Source organism: Rhyacophila brunnea, unplaced genomic scaffold, assembly GCF_057557595.1.
Source record: "Rhyacophila brunnea isolate RB1 unplaced genomic scaffold, BYU_Rbru_1.0 scaffold_15, whole genome shotgun sequence".
Lineage (NCBI taxonomy): Eukaryota > Metazoa > Arthropoda > Insecta > Trichoptera > Rhyacophilidae > Rhyacophila > Rhyacophila brunnea.
The window spans coordinates 27,406,657-27,427,320 of NW_028232806.1; the positions used below are offsets into that span (position 1 = coordinate 27,406,657).

The 20,664-nt window shown below is 32.6% G+C and overlaps 1 protein-coding gene across 1 annotated transcript in view; it reads left to right on the top strand.

Annotated features, from left to right (window-relative positions):
- Positions 1 to 344: 344 nt before the first annotated feature.
- Positions 345 to 20,664, top strand: part of cyst (rho guanine nucleotide exchange factor 18 cysts) — a 180,452-nt gene continuing 160,132 nt past the window's right edge. Inside the window, exons 1-2 of the mRNA XM_085942729.1 lie at positions 345 to 777; positions 4,703 to 4,774. Coding sequence (XP_085798855.1) covers positions 768 to 777; positions 4,703 to 4,774 — 82 coding nt within the window. The 5' untranslated portion in view covers positions 345 to 767. The remainder of the gene's footprint in view (positions 778 to 4,702; positions 4,775 to 20,664) is intronic.

The following is a 20,664-nucleotide window of genomic DNA, read 5'->3' on the forward strand; positions in this document are numbered from 1 at the left end:
TCCAAGAAATTCATGTCTTCATGGTAATCATAATAAAACATTGTAGGTAGGATAGTATTATAATAAGTTTTGTTTTCATTTAATTACTTGGAAAAAATATATATATGGTCTCAATGCACCTCATCATAATAATATGACTTCAAACTGTTCATGATAATTCTTATAAGTACCCATATTTAAATAGTTAGTTACTTAATTATATAATAATCGCGAATTGTATATATTATAAAATATAATGATCATTGAGTATTTTTTCGTGAATTAAATACACCGCTTTTTTGCACAAGTGAAATAATTGAACAGGTGAACTTCAATATGGCGCAGAAATACTTACTTTCATGCACTTTCGTGGATTGTCAAAATAGCATGTAACTTTTGTTTTCTGCAACATTTACCTGATAGTTGCACCCGTATTATTTAATCGTATATGCATATTTCATAAAAAAAATAAGTATATTTTCTGTAGTTATATATAATTGGTAAAATATTTTAATATAAAGTTATCGGCTTAAATTTAAATAGTGAATCTGTCAACGAAGACGCTAGGTACAAAAAACATTTGCAGGTGTGTAGGTGGACGTGTGAAAGTTCTCAAGTAAAAAGTTTCAAATGTACAGTTGACGTTTGCTAACAATATTGGATGTTGACTTCGGTATTGTCAATGACAATTAAGCCAAAATTTAAGTTATTTGTGCAAAAGTGAGTGTTGTGGTTAATATTTTTTGCAATAATGATGCCCGACAAATTTCACAGGTACGCGGTGACTGATGGTTTTATGTACGTTCTTTCGATTATCTGTAATTTTGTTTACATCCGTCAAAAATATCTTGGCCGATTGCCAATGGTGTTCGGTCAACGTTTACTACTCCAATGTTACTTTTTAATTGATTTTCATAAAGATATACAAGACTATAAAGGCAGGCATTTCGGTACATTGACTTCCAAAAGTCAAGTTCAAAAGTAAAAGAGTTTGAAATATAAACACAATATCATTCAGATTATTGGATATTCTGTTTTCTCTCATAAATCCTTCATCAATAAAACTTTAAACACTAATAGAGTATATAAGTATCTATGTTTTAATTAAAATATACATATGTTTTTACAAAGTTTTAACACAATTATTGCACAATTTAGATTCATACTTCAAATGGTACTTACCTATTTAAGTAATAAATAGGTAAGTAATTATTAAAAATCATAACCCAACCTCATCAACAGTAAAATAATCACTTCTATGACAGCTAAATAAAGATGAAATATCTGCTGTATGTACTACATCAGTTCTACCTTCGGTAGACCAGTCTCCCCTTAATATTTATAATAATCATCAACCAGGATCAATCCACTTCTGGTGAAGTCTTCTCCAATCTGATTCCATTTCTCTAGGTCATCTGCCTAGTGTTACCATGTACTTATGCAAATCATAACTATCCCATCGATCCAGCAGGCCTCCAGGTATAACTTTTGGATACCACTGGATGACTAGTAATTGTCCAGCAAATGTCTCTTTAAGATAAGCGTATGCCCTGCACATTTCTATTTAGGAAATAGCAAACTATTGCATACCCTTATTTGTTCCCATATTCAATGATTTAGTTTTTTTGCGTTATGCACAGCAAATACTTTTCTATAACAACCTCTTTTATTTAGTGTCCATTTTTCACATTCATTCGTGAATACGGTTAGTACTTACACAGTCTTTTGAAAACATTTTTTAATTCACAGAAACCAATATTTATACCTTATTTCATGATATTGTCACTTTGGAGGTGAATTAATAGATCCAAGTATTTCACATCTGCACCGAACACATATTATTACAAGTATAATGTAGCAATTGTAATAAAACCATTTTCCTATCAAAGTATCACACACTTAGTTCTCTTTACCACCATAAAATTTGGTATTTTAAAAGTCGTTGGATCAAATAAAACCTTTTTTTAAATTTGCTCTATTCACCTCCAAGGAAAGATATATACATATAGCAGTGCAGTCAATGTACCTACTTAGTTATTTACTAATAAATCTTTAAACAGTTTATGTTATTAAGTGCCTATATTGGGTCATGGATTTATTTAATACCTCTATGCTTAGTACCTACTTACTTACATTTTCTTGTTTATTTATCCACATTGTTACTGTGACGTGGTATCAAAACCAAAATATTCCCACCGTCTAAGCATTACATAGTGTACATTCTACTTCCAATTTTTGTTCTGTAATGATAAGTAAATATTTTACTTTTTAATGAAGCGATTGCATAAACTAAAGTACTTTTATTAAGTAGTTGCTTTCTAAAGTTACTTACTTATTTTGGTTTTAGTCCCTTCCATCTGAAATATCTACTCATCTTGTTAAACTCATTCTCCTGGCAGGAGTAAGGTCATCATCAAAACCTTGTAAGAAATGATTAAGTATACTAGGAATTTATGCAGCCTCACAGCTCTATTATTTTTTCAACGCTTCGTGTGGATAAGTATCTGGTTTTAAGCCATTTGTGATGATATCATTCATTACATGTCTTGGTAGTAACTGATGCCCTTCCCCAGAGCCAATGGCACAAGTATAGCTTGAGAGGTGACATATCCAAACATTATCTGCACACAATTCTCAAACAGGTTCCATTATAATCAACATAATATGCCCTTCCTATCTTTGCTAAGGACAGCCAAATAATTTTTCCCACAGGTTTTCTTCTGGCTATACCCTGAATACGATGCCAGTCTAATCGAACGCCTAAATTACTTAATTATTTCTTTCTACTTTATGGGTTTATTTATAATCCTTCCACTTAGTACCAAAAGGTATTAATTTTCATGGTTCTTACCGTCACGCAATTTTATTCTGCAGTCTTCGAGATGTCCCACCATAGAATTGACATGTTGTTGCATGATGTTGTCAATCATGTGGTTGATAGCACCATTGCATTTTTTAAATTAATTACGTATATACTTACTTAATTACTAGGTCATGTTTTTAATATTACGAGGGTGGGTCAATAATTCCTTAGAAAAAAGCATTAAAACAGTTTTTATTTTTGTATTTTTTTTTTATTTCTCAACATAATCTCCTTGGAGCTCAATACACTTGGTTAGACGTTTCTCAATTTTTTTTAAACCGTCAGAAAAATAAGTTTTCGGAAGGTCCTCAAAATAAGCATTTGTCCGATCGATGACTTCTTCATTTGAAAAAAAACGTTGTCCACTTAGCCATTTTTTTAAGTTTGGGAAAAGGAAAAAGTCACTGGGGGCTAAATCTGGCGAATACGGTGGGTGGTCGACCAATTCGAACTTCAATTCTTCAATTTTAGCCATTGATCGTAAACATGTGTGAACACGGGTATTGTCCTGATGAAAGAGGATTTTTTTCCTGTTTAAATGAGGCCGTTTTTCTTCAATTTTGTTTTTTAGCTGGTCCAATAAAGATGCATAATAATCCCCTGTTATTGTTTTTCCTTTTTCCAAATAGTCAACAAAAATAATTTCACGTGCATCCCAAAATACAGTAGCCATAACCTTACCAGCTGATTTTACGGTTTTCGCCTTCTTTGGACATGGTTTGCCTTCGCAATCCACTGCTTTGACTGTTCTTTCGTCTCGGGAGTATAGTGGTGTATCCATGTTTCATCTACAGTCACAAAGCGATGAAAAAATTTATCCGGATTGCGTTGCATGAGCGACAACAGGGCTTTAGAGGCCACCACCCTATTGCGTTTATTGTCGACTGTGAGCAAACGCGGCACCCATCTTGCAGAAATATTTTTCATGCCCAATTTGTCATGTAAAATAGAAATGACGCTACCTTTTGAGATCCCTGTAACCTCAATTATCTCACTCAACTTTAATCTTCGGTCACTTAACACCATATCGTGGATTTTATTGATCATTTCTGGTGTAGTCACCTCTACAGGACGTCCTGAGCGTGGTTCATCCTTTGTTGATGTACGACCACGTTTAAATTCATTTAACCAGTTATAAATAGTTGCAAGTGAAGGAGCAGATATGCCGTGAACTAAATCCAACTCATTTTTTATTTCCTTTGCTGTTAACCTTTTATATTAAAATGTTTAATAACAGCTCTAAACTCAATTTTCTCCATTTTCCATTTTTCCATTTTCCACAAGCAAATTTTTTTTTTAAATGTACGAGAAACACACAACAACCCGACCAATCTGATTGAAACTTCGCAGCATACTGAATCGGTAGTGCCGCTGCATGAAAACAAACCGCTTACAGTACTAGTCGCGCCACCTGTCCGCTTTTCTAAGGACTTATTGACCCACCCTCGTAACTACTTGATTTGTTTTTTTTTTGTTCCTAAATTGCCTATTGATTTCTGTTTTTTTTTCTTTCACGCATAATAATAGGTATATCTACTTACTGTTTTTCTGTTTTTATTACTTCGTGGCATATTGGCTAAAAACTCCCACATTTTAATTGAATAGGTATATAAATAATACCGCTGCCTGTCAATACTTAATTTAGATAAACTAGTAAACTACCTACCTATCCAGTTAGTATACCTACTTACTATTTACAGATATCATGACAATGGTTTGAATATACGCTAAACAACGTTAAAACAGATTAAAAAGTAAAAAATCTTGTATTTCTGGTCTAATTAAAGCCCCTTCTCAATCCGTGTCTATTGTTGTGTCTCGCAATCTGAGTTCATCATTGCATTGTTATTTTTTTCACAGTACTTCACATTGGTGAGAATTGGTGTGAAATGGACAAATTAGCCGAGGAGCATCTAGCACTCATTTCTTCAGGTGAGGGAGACAAAACTATTACATTTAAGTATATATATTATCTACTTTGAGACAGATTTTTACAGTAACTTATTTTGATAAAATACTGTCGGTTTTACTGTAGCTCTTTTATATTGCAATACTTTATATAGGTACCTACTCAAGTACTTATTAAAAATGTTCATTTAATAATATTTACTTTTTTAACATGCTGCGAAAGACTTGTAAGTAATTTTATATGACTAAGGTGGAGTGAAGTGTTACTCGAGGCCTCTAGTGACGGATTTACGAAATATAAAATTAAATAATCAATCAATTACTTTATATTAAGGCGATGTCTTTACCGACCAGAGGCACCTAGCGGAAAAATACGAATTTGATAATTTACAACTATTATCAACTGTGTTAGTGAATAAAAATGTATCTGAAAACATTAAAAAAATATATTTTTTTATTTTTAGTCAAAGATAAACTTACAATTGTAAAAAATGTAATAAAATGTGAATTTGTTGAATCGGACCGCACCGTATTATTTACATATTATATTTTATGGTCATATTTATTATTAAAATTTAGTTTATTAAGTTTTCTAAGCTTCACGTAAGAGATTTTTGACTAATTCATAGTTTTAATATTTATAAATAACACTGATAGTTAATATTACATTTGATTTGAGATTTTTTTATAATTCAATTTGAAACGAGAAAGGGCGAATCAATATGTCAAGTAATCTGGGATCTGATTTTGACAGCTGATAAGTGGAGCACTCGTTGCTTGTGCAAAAAGTTATGCTCAGGCTTTATTAATCTAAAGATGGCGGTGTTCCATACCGACGAAAGTTTGCCCACACCATAATAATAATATGTTTATATTTTCTGTTCATTGCTTGTCTGTCATTGTGTCAAAAATGTTTATATCATCAGCCTATCTCCTCTTCGAGGAAATCATTTGGGAAAAGGATATCAGTATGTAGTCAACCCCGTCATGTGTAATACCAACATCCTTACTAACTAAAAAAAATATTATAATTTATTCAAAGTAGTTTCTAATTAGTAGGCACTGAAAGTTTTTAATATAAATTTTGTGATAATATTAATAAGACGTGTTCATAAATCCTCGAATACGTGTGTGAGTAGTCTATATATTATTATGTAATAGAGACTTTGCTTCACACATATAAATTAATTAGAACAACGTTATTTCCTTTGTCTTTGGTCACTTTTTTACTTTAGGGTTCAAATAGACTATATGACGATCGGGCACATATATGCTAAGAGCGTTTTAGTGTCTATGATCAAATCTATGCCATTCCGACATTTATACATACATATTGTATGACAGCTATGACATCGTATTTACACTCTGTGACACCCTGTGACACAGGACGCCAACATAAGAAACGGGTTTTTCGACATATATATGACCGTTCGTCATAGAGTGTATTTGAAGCATTATTGCCATTTAAATATTTACCTGAAGAGCTTATCTTTTTTTTGACGGCCACATAAATTTACACGAAACAGCTTAATATTAAAGGTCATTGTTTCCTCAACTAAAAATTTATATAGATATTAGGAGTATGTACATATTATATAGTACTTTCATAATATTATGATTATTTTAAGTAATTATTTTAAAAATAACTGTTCTGTAGGTGTAAGAATCTCAATGTTTCTCTGGTCAGTTTTTAAGTGTCCAATAAAATTCGAGTTTATCTGGGCTTGTTCTCAGAATTACCAATCATAAAGTTGTTTTTACCATGAACTAGTTATACTTACGTCCTTCGATATAATTAAATGTTTTCCTTCTACATAATATATTATTTTAGTAGATACTAGGTACTTCGTGTTGTGCTATTGCGATAGATATTTTCTTTGTAACATGTTGGAATGAACTAACTAAGGCAATACCGATGTAATAATTATTATAGTTTCTTAAATCTTAATTTTTGTGTGAGTACTAAATTTAATATATACACAGTGGACGAGTTTGTATATCTGGGATCGACCATTAGTGGAAAAGGCGGATGTGAAGCATAAATGAGAAGGCATTCACAGATTGAGAAAAATGCGATAACACGTTTTACCACTATATGGAATGATCGACAGAAAATTGAATTTCCACAGAAATGATACTTGTACAAATATTAGTGTTATAGATATTTTTGTACAGTGTCGAGTCATGGACCATGAGAGCAAGGAAACAGATGCCTTCGTATTTTTGGACAGAGCACAGGGCAAACCAATCAATCATCCAGAGACTCCAGATAAAGAAAAGGCTCTCGACAATTGTTCAGTTTTTTCGACATATTGTTCGGCGCGGACCAGATAACCAGGAGAGCCTGGTGGCTTAGGGTAGCCTCCAGGGAAGACGAAGTATAGAAAGACCGTCGACGCGCTGGAATGACTAAAGCCTACACTCAGCCCTAAAACAAGCAGAAGAACGAATGAAGTGGAAAGTCATGGTCTCTTAGAAGATAACTGCATATTAGGGTGGTCACGATCATCAGCCATTAGAGAACGCCCAATAAGAAGAGGCTAAACTGTTTTTTTCCCCATTATTTTCTTGCCAGTATAATTAATATGCTTAGTGTTTTTCTCTTTCAAGTGCAAGCATAGAGTTTTTGTAATTTTACTAACTATTACAATCGCAATTAAACAAATGAGTACTATTCCCAAATATAAAATAGTCCTAGAACATTGCAATAATTTCTGTTTTTCGGAATCTGATTTTGAATGCGAATAAAAAGAAATAGTTTTATATCAATTATTGACTATTATATTATTACTTAATATTAGGTACCTAGTAGGTAAACAGATGATTCTCGCTTTTATTTCTACGCAAGATTTTGATATTTTGTTTGCGATTGATTATAAATACCAAATATTCACAGAAAATCTATCTTCGAAAAGAATCATAAGTAGGTACTTTGTTTTATTCATAAAATCTTTGTATTGAAAAATGGTGTCTTGAAAACCTGCGATGTTTGTATTTCACACATTGCTTCCTCGTTTTCCCGCACGTTAGCTTCCGTATTTATGTATACAAACATTACTCGTATATCGCACATATATGTACAAAATTTTACTTTGACCACCGTTAGTTTTGGTATTCATGAAGTTATGTATTACACATTAACAAAATAAACCCTCATTAACTACACACCACTTGACAAATTATATCGGATACTATATCATTACTCTGGGGTCCTGCTCTTCATATCGCAGACTACTGACAACTAAGAACTTATTTAGTTCATTAATCCAACAGGTTTGGTTAGAATAACCTTGTGGTTAAATTTAAATTGTGGAAAAGTCAAAAGAAATGCACAGTTCACATACATACTTACTGTAAACATTATATTATCACCGGAATAGCATCAGCTGCTTACGACTGGCCTATAAGCAGGTCAATAATTTTGGAGAAAAGCCGTTTTCGTATACACCATTGTCTTTTGAGGTCGTTAATACTCTTTCTCAATGCATTCATTGCTTAGATTTTTTCAAACAATACACAATCTTCGTTACAATCGATAATAAAATTAAACCAGCAGGCCCGAATTTAGATTCGTAATTTATTATTTACATTTTTTAAATATTTTAAAATGTAATATATATATCATATATATCTACCAATATTATTTTTAAAACTATAACAGGTAATGGAGACCAATAACCATGGCCCCCACACCTTGAAGCGGGCCCCCAGGCCAGGATCTTTGACGGGGCCCCCTACCCATCGCTAGATTTAAGGGCACTAGGACGCTCTACATAGAATCATTTTCTTAATGTTGTTTCAGTTTAAATTAATGGTATTCGGTGTATTTTTAGCAATTTTTTTGCATTGTTGAAACAATCCACTTGAATTATGGAGTTGCCGAATATTGACACATAATAATCAATAATTGCATCATGCAACTAGACATTCAAAAAATTTAACACTTTTCTAGTAAAATAGCGCCGCAGGAGACTTTTTCCCATTAGGGCAATTTTGTGATGTGTGTTTATCTCACTTATCAGATCGACCCACTAGCACTAGCCCCCCAGAGCCCGGGCCCCCAGGCTAGAGCCCTGTCAGTCCCCTCCTTGTGGGTGGCATGCCAATAACAGTACTGTAATAATAAAAGTGAAACGATCAGGTAAACACACAGGGGTTTTAGTAAACCACTGGACTACGAGGGCCGCGGTATAAAATTAAATTCGCACAGTTGCCGCGTAAATAGTTTCTGACTTTTCATTAAGCAATCTGGGCCTTTTATTGATCGGCATCTTGGTATTAGGCGGTATGCCGCAAACGAGGTTGTGTATCGCTAAGCTGCAGGTAAGTTAAAACTGAAAGTGACCTTTGTCCGATTTTTTACTGTCTCCATCTGCCCAGCGAAAACATTTCAAACCTCCTTGTTTATTTTCAATTAACGGGATTGCATATGTAGTTGTTTATTCATTTAAGGGGTCGCCAATTATAGTTGTTCAACTACTAAACTTATTTTTAATATGTGGATTCATAATTGATTAAAAGACAACTGTGTTTTATGGTTGTTTTATTGTATGAACTTGTACACTGTATTACATTTTGAAGATAAATAAATATACACATATTTAGATAAATAATGTTAATTTAGTTATCTATGTGAATTTCGTATTTAACAATTTTATGTCATTCCTGACAAACAAAGTATTCGTGGAACAATTATTTAATTGAGAGAATAATTTGTAAACTACTTCATTGAAAGGTTTGATATCGACTAATTAATATAATGTTCGTTGTGATCGTTAATTATACTTTATAGTTTATGTTGATAGATATACATAAAAGTTTGACAGACTAGCAATTTTATTTTATAAAACATTAAATAACATAATATTTATCTATACTATCTACTACATTAATACATTTATACGGTAGCGGGATACCTATTACCAGTAGGTTCCAGTTAGTTATACTTAACTATATTCAACCAAATCGCTGTGGATGTTGATATATTCCACCCATGTGAGATGAGTATAGGTGAACGTTGTTTAATAATTCTTAAAATGTGGTCTTTTTAGCTGATTTGGCGCATTTCCATGTACTTATATTTTTTTATTTACTATTTTACTAATATTGCTTCTATTTCTCTGTTTTTCATGTAATTTTGCTCATAGTGTAAATAAATACATTTGGATTGAATAAATAGTAAATTGTTGTCTTAGCACTCATTTATATGACGTGTGTATTATGCATGCTACAAAATAAACTCATTTTTGCCCATTATAATGTGCCATTTTACTACATAAAATGTTATAATGTCATAAAACTACAATATAATATGATACTTGAACATGTCTGGTTTATATCAACATGTATTACGTACACTTATTGTTGACTAGCTGAGCCAGCTGGCTCTCGCCAGTCTGTCTCGCTAGGTCTTGCAGACAGCTTTTCATCATAGTGACTTGGTGTTGGATTTTAATATAATAATTGTAAAGTGTGTATAGACGGCGCCATAGTTTTCCCTTCGGGATGGATTTTCATTCACGTCAGACAATTGAAAATTTATCTGATTTGTCAGTTTTACGATATGCATGTCGTCACTGCAAATACAAATTTGGAGTCATGTGCGTAGTCTATTCTGGAGTCTGGCCTTCTCAATATCATCTGACACCATTTCAGGCTGCTAAGCCTAGCAAAACAGCTGGCAATCGCCGATTGCTACCACTGTCATTTTAATTTTAATACGAGTACAATATATGTGTAGGTATGTGCATTTAAATATGATAAATAGTTATACATCTCAATCGTGATTATCATAAATAGCGATCCAATATAACGCGAATATTAATCTCTTTCGGGTCCCATTTACATAATAGAAAAAGGTTAGCAGCATAAAAAATAAATTTAAACATTATTTTGTTTCATTGTCTATAAAAAATAAATGCTTGGAGCCACAGAATAATATTTTAAAAATCATATTTTGTTTTAAAAATTAACCTTAAACAATATAGTTTCCCGGTGCGGGACATTCATATCGAGACAAATGTTGATAAATAATGAAGTAATACATATTATATCTGATAAGAATAGGAATTTATAAGACCTAAAGATGTGGAATACGCTTAAAAAGGCCTTCATCCAGCAGTGGATTGATACAGGTTGATGACGATAATGACGATATAAATGGGTAGGTATATAAAATCACAAATTTAAAAAAATATTGCAGTTTATATGACCAAGAAGAGTAGAATTAGGTTGGGATAACCTTCATCCAGCAGTGGATTAATCTTGGTTGATGATGATAATGACGATATTATGAATGGGAAAATATAATATCAGCAATTTTGATAAATATAGTAATTCATATGACCGACAGAAATTCAAACAACTTAGAGAGGCCTTCATCCACCGGTGGATTGATTCAGGTTCATAATGATGATGGAAATATAAATAGATATAATATATTATCACCGATTTTGATAAATACAGCAATTCAAATGACAGAAAGGAGTAGAATCAGGCATGGGAGGCCTTTATCCAGCAATAGATGGGTTCAGGTCAATGATGATAAGGACGATAGAAATAGGTATAATATAGTAGTAGAATCAGGTTGCGGAACTCTTCATCCAGCAGTGAATTGATCCTGGTTGATGATGATGACGATATGAATATGTAGATAAATGTAATATCACCGATTTTGATAAATACAGAAATCCATATCACAGAAAGGAGTAGAATCAGGCTAAGGAGGTCTTTAAGTAGTGGATTGGTTTAGGTCGATGATGATGAAGATGACGATATGAATATGTAAATAAATATAATATCACCGATTTTGATAAATACAGAAATTCATATGACAGAAAAGAGTAGAATCAGGCTAGCGAGGTCTTTATTAAGCAGTGAATTGGTTCAGGTCGATGATGATGATGATGACGACGATATAAATAAGTAAAATTCATATGACAGAAAGGAGTAGAATCTAGCTAGGGAGGTCTTTATTAAGCAGTGGATTGGTTCAGGCCAATGATGATGATAATGATAATGACCATATGAATATGTAGATAAATATAATATCACCGATTTTGATAAATACAGCAATGCATATGACAGAAAGGAGTAGAATCAGGCTAAGGAGGTCTTTAAGTAGTGGATTGGTTCAGGTCAATGATGATGATGATGACGATATGAATATGTAAATAAATATAATATCACCGATTTTGATAAATGCAGAAATTCATATGACAGAAAGGAGTAGAATCTGGCTAGGGAGATCTTTATTAAGCAGTGGATTGGTTCAGGTCGATGATGATGATGATGATGACGACGATATGAATATGTAGATAAATATAATATCACCGATTTTGATAAATACAGAAATTCATATGACAGAAAGGAGGAGAATTAGGCTAAGGGGGTCTTTATTAAGCAGTGGATTGGTTCAGGTATATGATAATGATGATGATGATGATGACGATATGAATGTGTAGATACATATTATAATATCACAGATTTTGATAAATACATACATTCATATGACAAAAGGAGTAGAATCAAGCTAGGGAGGTCTTTATTAAGCAGTGGATGGATCCTGGTTGATGATGATGATGACGATATGAATATTTAAATAAATATAATATCACCGATTTTGATAAATACAGAAATTCATATGACAGAAAGGAGTAGAATCTGGCTAGGGAGGTCTTTATTAAGCAGTGGATTGGTTCAGGTCGATGATGATGATGATGATGACGATATGAATATGTAGATAAATATAATATCACCGATTTTGATAAATACAGAAATTCATATGACAGAAAGGAGGAGAATTAGGCTAAGGGAGTCTTTATTAAGCAGTGGATTGGTTCAGGTATATGATAATGATGATGATGATTATGATGATGATGACGATATGAATGTGTAGATACATATTATAATATCACAGATTTTGATAAATACATACATTCATATGACAAAAGGAGTAGAATCAGGCTAGGGAGGTCTTTATGAAGCAGTGGATGGATCCTGGTTGATGATGATGATGACGATATGAATATGTTTTTAAATATAATATCACCGATTTTGATAAATACAGCAATTCATATGACAGAAAGGAGTAGAACCGGGCTAGGGAGGCCATTATCCAGCAGTGGATTGGTTCAGGTCGATGATATAAGAATGATAGAAATAGGTATAATATCGCAAATTCGTTAAACCGATAGTAGTAGAATCAGGTTGCGGAACCCTTCATCCAGTAGTGGATTGATCCTAGTTGATGATGATGATGATGATTATGATGACGATATGAATATGTAGATAAATAACATTAGAAATTCAATACTGTCAAGAATACAATCAACGTAGAGAGGCCTTCATCCAGCAGTGGATTTATTGAGGCTCGTGATAATAATGGCATTATATATAGATAGGTAGATAATAATATTATATCACTGATTTTGATAAATATAACAATTCATGTGTAAGTAAGGAGTAGAATAAGGCTGAGGAGGCCTTCATCCAGCAGTGTATAGGTCAAGATTGATGATGATAGGGACGAAAAAAATAGGTAGATATTATACAATATCACACATTTTGATAACTATAACAATTCGTATTAATTTCTTTCATTGTTTGCAATGGCAACTTTTTTAATATGGAAATTAGTAGCCTAGGTAATTATTCAATAACAAAAATAGTGGGTGAACAGCCACAAAGTATTTTAAAAAAATCAAATTTGGAATATCACATTATCTATGAAATGGCCGTCAGTGGCGTACCCCGCTGTCAAAAGATATTATACGTATTAAATTGTACCAAAATTATGGTTTTTTCACCGGAAAAAAGTGCGCCAATGCCTACATTACGATATTTGAATAAAAATAATCGAATTCGTTTGTCAAATAAAGGATTAGAAGGTCTTAAGCCACAAAGACGTCATTCTGCTGTATGTTAAAAGAAGTATGGCGAATTGTATACGCTATATGAGAAAATATCAGTTATAAACGTCACGTACCTGTAAAATCATTGAAAATTTGTGAAATGTGGTCAATTCAAACGGTAGATGAATCGGTAGCGCACATTTCGAAGTGAAGATGTAAAAATAACAATAAAATGTCGCTTAAATGAGCTGTTGGTGTATTTTCCAAAATCTCTTAGGATAATAATAATGAAAGATTATAATAATTATATTTAACTAGTTCGTTTGTTTTTAAAAGGAACAGCCAGAATCTATAATATGCATATATTATTGTATTGTATTCTAAATTTGAATTACGAATGACCAAACCTATTTTCATCTGTTTTTCTATAAAATATGGCGTAGGTAGGTACATAATTTTCTTGTAGTGTTTATCTGACGTTTACGAAAAACAAACCGGCAGTTAATCATTCTGTTTTGACGAAAGTATATAATTATAGATAGAAGGTACGCTTTTTTGATTCGGCGCCTGCCTGTCTCCGCCTGCCCTGCTGGATTATTTAGCTTGTTTAAATACGGCCCACGTCGAGTAGGTCGTTTTCATCGTCTGTAAAATAAAGAAACGCAAAACATGCAATCGGTGGAGAGTGATGTTGTTATCGTTATCAGTAACTGCCAGTGTCAAAGAGCGCCTCTTGGGGGGAGGTAAACGATGGGTAACCGTATAAATAATAGTGTACAAATGAACAGTCTTACTTATGGATACTGACGTCCGCGTTAAACGAAATCTATGAGATTTCAAAATCTCGATGTCGTTCAAATATTATTACCTCGTAGGTGGTACCTAGATAACATACAATTATTAGAAGTTGCAAAATTAATGTGGCATATTATGAAACATTTTGATTTGAATAGTTATCAAATTATAAACCGTAGATGGTGCTAAATCATCATTGTCAATTCAGAATAATTATTCTATACCCCATAGCAATCGACATATTTTTCATATTTAACTTGTAATTTCTGTAATTTCATATTTAACTTGTAATTTGTAATTTCATACTGTTTTACTCCGCTAGATGGTGTCGTTTATTTTCATATAATCTCGGTTTTTATTCCGCACCCCATGGATGAGTGGTAAAATATCCGTTTATGATGTTTGAATCTCGAGTCTGGCTACTTCACATTTTGTTCAATGCGTGTTTGGATCAGGGCTCGAAAAAGACCGGAGCGCCATTCCGGTTGATGACAACCCCAAAATTATCGCTATGGAAAAAATAATTTGACCCTCCGCTAGATATGTAGGTCATATAATTGAGAAATTATTGAGCACCCCGGTTAGTAAATTTTCCATTTCGAGCGCTGGTTTGGATCCAAATAGATTCGGCAGGTGGCGAATATACATACCTGTCGCATTAATAAAAATCTTTTATGAAACCTCTTCCTTCAGATCAGATTGTAGAAACAATCAAAAGATAATGTAGATATATTAGTACCTATTATCAAATATTATATTAGATATAGATGTCGCTAGTTATCGTGGTGATTTAGATTAAAAAATCAAATACTTATGTACACGAGTAAACTAATTTTAATGTGGTACTCAAGTATTTTGTTAAATGACCGAACCTACTTAATTAAAAATATATTTTCAATGTAAACGTTAAATAATCATGTACATAGAAGTCTGCGCCACTGGTCGGGTAATCTACTGATTGTAACATAACAATTGTTGTCAGAACCGAGTAGAAAAGCCTTGTGAACATTACAGGTGAAATTATCGTAATTTTTGTATAACGGCGACTGACAGCAGCGAGTTGTGGAAACGTGCTCAGTATGGTAATATTATGATTGGCAATTTTTTTTTATTTATTTGGATTACCAACATTAGAAAAGATATTTTTCTGTGTTGTTGGCAGCATTGAACAGTGAATTTATTCAAAATTGCTAATAGTTGGACGTTCAGTTACGAATCGGGTCTACCTATATTATTGAACTAACTATTACGTAATAGATTTCCTTAAAAATGTTTTCAAAATAGTTTTAATTTAACTTAACTATATATATTCTAGTTATTGATATTTCACCAGTGGCATGGGGTGGAGGTAGGCTGTTAAGATTCGACATAAGTACATAGTGCACACTAAACTTATACTAATCCCATACTCCAATTTATTTCATTGAATTAAGAATATAATTTGCAGATGGCGCTGGTTAGTTTTTAAATTTCAATTAAACCCTGCCTAAACCAAGTTTAGGTATGCTATGGGCGATCCAACAAAAATAGTGCACACTTATTTGTGTTCGTTGAATTGAGAATACATAATATTGCAGATGTTGTCGGTTAATTTTTTTTAAATTCATTAAGCCCTGCCTAACCAAACTATAATCAATAAAAAATATTCTTCTATCTATAAAATATCTAAAATTACGTATGGTTCAATGGCATAATTTTAGATATTTTATATATAAACGATTAATTTTTGACTATTATCTATTATGGCTTGGTGGATTAGGCAAGGTTTAATTGAATTTTAAAAACTATCAAACATTTATGTCGGATCTTAACAGCCTACCTCCATCCTTCACCACTGATATTTATAGTGGTTTCGGTCTCTAAACGTATCTTCAGAATGTTTAGACGATCACATAATATATTATATTATATACGTCATCATGACGTAAAAACTTACATATTACAAAATTTTCTCGAAAATTAAAAATAGAATTTTCAAGAATATTCACATTTTAAATATGTGGTTTTGCGATGCAGTTTTTGATCATTGTGTGTTCAATAGTCGACAACTTCATAATTCAAGTGGATATATTCACAAGTACAAAAATCGCCTATTTAGAACTGTCACACTGCATACCTTAGTTAGCGGGGCCCCGCTTCAAGATGTGGGGGCCATGGTATGCATACGTACATACTTGATTATTAAGTATATTCTGGTTCTTCGGTGATATTAGCTGACTATACTAGGTGGTAAGCCATGGTATAATATAAAATAAAACAAAACACATACGTAGTACCTAGGTCTCTACGTAATCAACCCAATTTAATAACAGATTGGACCGGTTTTTTCCCCGATTAGAATGACAATATCATATGTTAAAAAAATGTTTTATTACAGTATTATTAATTGAAAACAGATGCTTATTGATTTTATTTTATTCTGGTTAAGCCTTTTTTAAATTGATAAAAATAATTGTGCATCTCGCCCACCTCGTAAACCATACAACACCAAATATATATTTTTTTAACTGTACGTACAACCGTGTCAGATTGGAGATTTTTACTTTGTTTAGTAATTTCAATTATTACAATAATTATGGAAACTCATGAGTAATGCCTCGGTATTATAAAATATCCGGTTTTAGGTTATATTTTACGATAATACATTTTTGTAGAGATAGAGATTTTTTATATGAAGATTGCTGAACCAAGGAAGGTTCGTCAAATTTAACATCCTGTTTGCCATAGTATTACTTATCTCAGAATCCATATAAATTATCAGTTTGTTAATATAATAAATTATTTCCAGCGTTGGGAGCGTCCGGTGATTCTGATGCATTTTATTAAATCAACACCTCTATCAATGTTATGTACGCGTGATGTTTCCCAGTGCATTTCGCAGTATTATTTCTTGGAGGTTCTTACATATGTAATTAGGCCGATGTGAATTCGTTGAGATTTAAATTTATTTGGATGCCGTACTGTCTAATTAGAAAATGTTCTTTAGCGTTACCCAATTTCTATTAATCTGTACCTACTTAATGTATGTGGGCGTCTTTGAAACAATTCGTAGTGTTGTACTTATTCTGGTCCTCTCAAACATTTCCAACGATTCAAAATTGCCAGAAATTACCACGAAGAGGATAGTGGTCGATAGAAATATTTGGTCATTGAATCCATGGATTGTTTGTAATTTTAATTAAACATTACTAAACTAATGGATCACCGTCGGCAATGCATCATCGTTTTAGATGAGGTTGTTTCTTTACTCATTTAACCGTCTCACATTGTGGCATTTGTCTTTAAATATCAGGTAATGGGGAGGCCCTTAGTTAGAAATGTATTTTTCCTTAAATTGTAATATAATGCATTGTCATATAGTAAGCACCTTTATATCATAATTCAGGTTATTCATTACAAGATTAAAAGAACTTTTTAAATAGTTACAACGTTTTTAAATTTTCTGTTGAATCATATAAACTTGACTTGACTAGCTTAAACGATCAAAAAAAATTGTATTTGATAGAAATAATACTGAATTTTGACATTCGTATTGATTTCCATAGTAACGCACGTATATATTAATAATTTAGTTGTTAGGACCCTAGCAACCAATAATAGTGGATTGGATTACGGATTTCTTCCGAAATAACTTTTCATACAAAACAGAATTAACTGAAAATGAATTTAATTCTACTTTAAAATGGCGAAAAGTATATAAAAAAATGCATTGACATCGTGTTCTGAAATATTATAAAAGTTTCAAATGTCTAGCTAGTCGGGAAGTTAGTTAAAAATCGATTGCAAGATTTGTACCGGACAAACAACCACCGGACCAGTAAGAATACGACCTAATAAACACGTTGTAAAATGTGGGACTAAATGCTTTTGTATTACACACGGAGCCATAATGAAATGAATGTATCGGGTATAATAGATTACTAGGACAAAATATCATAATCGCAAAACAATGTCGCAAATACAACATTCAACTCAAGTAAGTAATTATAAAAAATGTACCCAAAGAAAAAAATGTATGTCCACTTTATTCTGATGAAGATTTACCCACTTATGCACCCAAATATAATGTCTTCTTGTTACTGAAGTTATTTTGATTTAAACATCAGTCATATTACTGGAGAATATCACTCATGTTTAACATGATTGCGACGTTGATATTAACGCAGTTGCTTTATTGATACCTAATATCGCATATTATTTTTACGCAGGGGCGTACCCGAGATGAAAGCTCGCGTCCGGCCAAAAACTCGCATGTTTATTATTGTTTTCGATTAATAATTTTATTCACCGAAAGAGCAGCGTAAAATTATGCGCTTCGTTTCCACTGTGTACGTACTCAGTTAAATTCTACTTTCCCGCCCGCGAAGAATTATTTTGTGCCTACTTCATCTTGTTCTGATGTGGGTACTGAGCTCTACTGAATCAATGTTTTAATATTAATTAAGTACTTAGGTACCTAATTTAAGGGTGTTAAATGTCAATTATTATTATGAACCCCGAAAATCGATCTATATTTCGTAAACAAATTAGAAAGCTGAAATTTAATATGTATATACTTGTCGATGTATCGACAATATCTTATGTTGCAAGGCTTTTAATGCGGTCTTTGACTTCTCATACGCAGGTTGCTGATTTTACACAACTTCAAAAAAAATCGACTGATTTAAGTACGCGATTTTATGTTGAAATAATTATTTTTAAATATTTCTCTTCTACGACTTCTCAACTATCCTCCAGGAATATTGTCCTGAGCTCTCTATCTCTCTCTTCTTTATCAACCGTGTGGAGAACTCTAAATCCATTTAATCCAACATGACCTACCCATCTTTGTTCTTGCTTTTAAAAGATATTAATCCTTTCTATGCCGCAATTAGTTAATTGATAGTAATTAACATAAGAATTGGTGTAATTAGGGCGTCCAAAGACGCTTTGGGCACTTAACCGGTTAAGTAGGTTCTTATTATATTGGACGTGCTCTTTAAATCGGTGCAAGTATTCCTTGTAAAACTTTGTGTTGCGATATTTTGTTAACATTGAACTATTGGTTTTACAATGACGTTATACCTATACCCTTATTCGGTTTTCTTGAAGAGCAGTTTGAACCTAGTGAAGAATAGTGCATTCTTATGTAACGCATAAATAATAAAACATTGCAAGTTGGCATATAACTTGAAAACTTAATAATGAAAGTATTAATATTAACAACAAATGTTTAACGTATATCGTCATGAACCATAAACATTTTCTTGGCAAATTTTTGCATTATTTATTGCAAATCGTCTTACATTATGCATCGGTGCTGTGCGAGTGTAAAATTCGTACAATATGAGCTTACTGTGGTGAACATTTCCCTGGAGAAATTCCCGAAGAGCCCAGCCCTGATTCTAAACGGCTTCTGACAGCGGTGAAGGATTTGGAGAACGCTCTTCTTGTCTCTGGGGTTCATGTTATACCAAGGTGTTCCGAACAAACGTTGGCCCAATTCGACACTCTGCAATCAAATTACAGTTTCAATAATCATATCTATGAATTTCATATGCTCTAAACAAGCCTATAAACGCAATATATTTTTCTTTTTACATTGCTATTGAACGAAGAGAAAAAATGTGTATCTTCGAACTTTTGGCAGTTGTCGATGGACAATTTATAATTCGATATGCGGGAAATGACGAATTCTAGTACATTTTCTCTAGTACTGAAAAGGAATAGTTTTATTTCGTAAATTTGGCATTTTGAAATTTCGTTACATTATTTTATACTGGCTAACTGAAGAAGTTTCTGGGACAAATGTAATTTATTTGACGTACGATATTAAGGACAGTGGTTTTCTTCTGTTTTATAATTACAATACTTAATAAAACGAAAATCATCAAGTTATGTGCTTGGATACTTGGGCTGGTGTCAGTACTTACTTGAATGTTTAAAAACACATAAATTCTTATGTTTTTCGCCGTAAATGTAAGAATTTACTGTATGACTATAACATAGTTTGTTCACTCGGCTTCGATGTCGATTTAAGAACATCGGTGATTGACACGAATGCAGTTCCTCTGAACTGTTCCGGATAGCAGGCGATAAAACTAGGTCAACTTCAGATAAGAGATGGTCAAAAATAATTAGAAATAAAATTTATCTTATAGATACACCTTTATATAGTTATTTCACTTGCTCACCTTACCGGCAATTAATTCTCCCACATAGCAATATATAAATAGTTCCAGCATATGTGCCACTGCAATTCCGACAAATGATAACTGAAAAATGTTA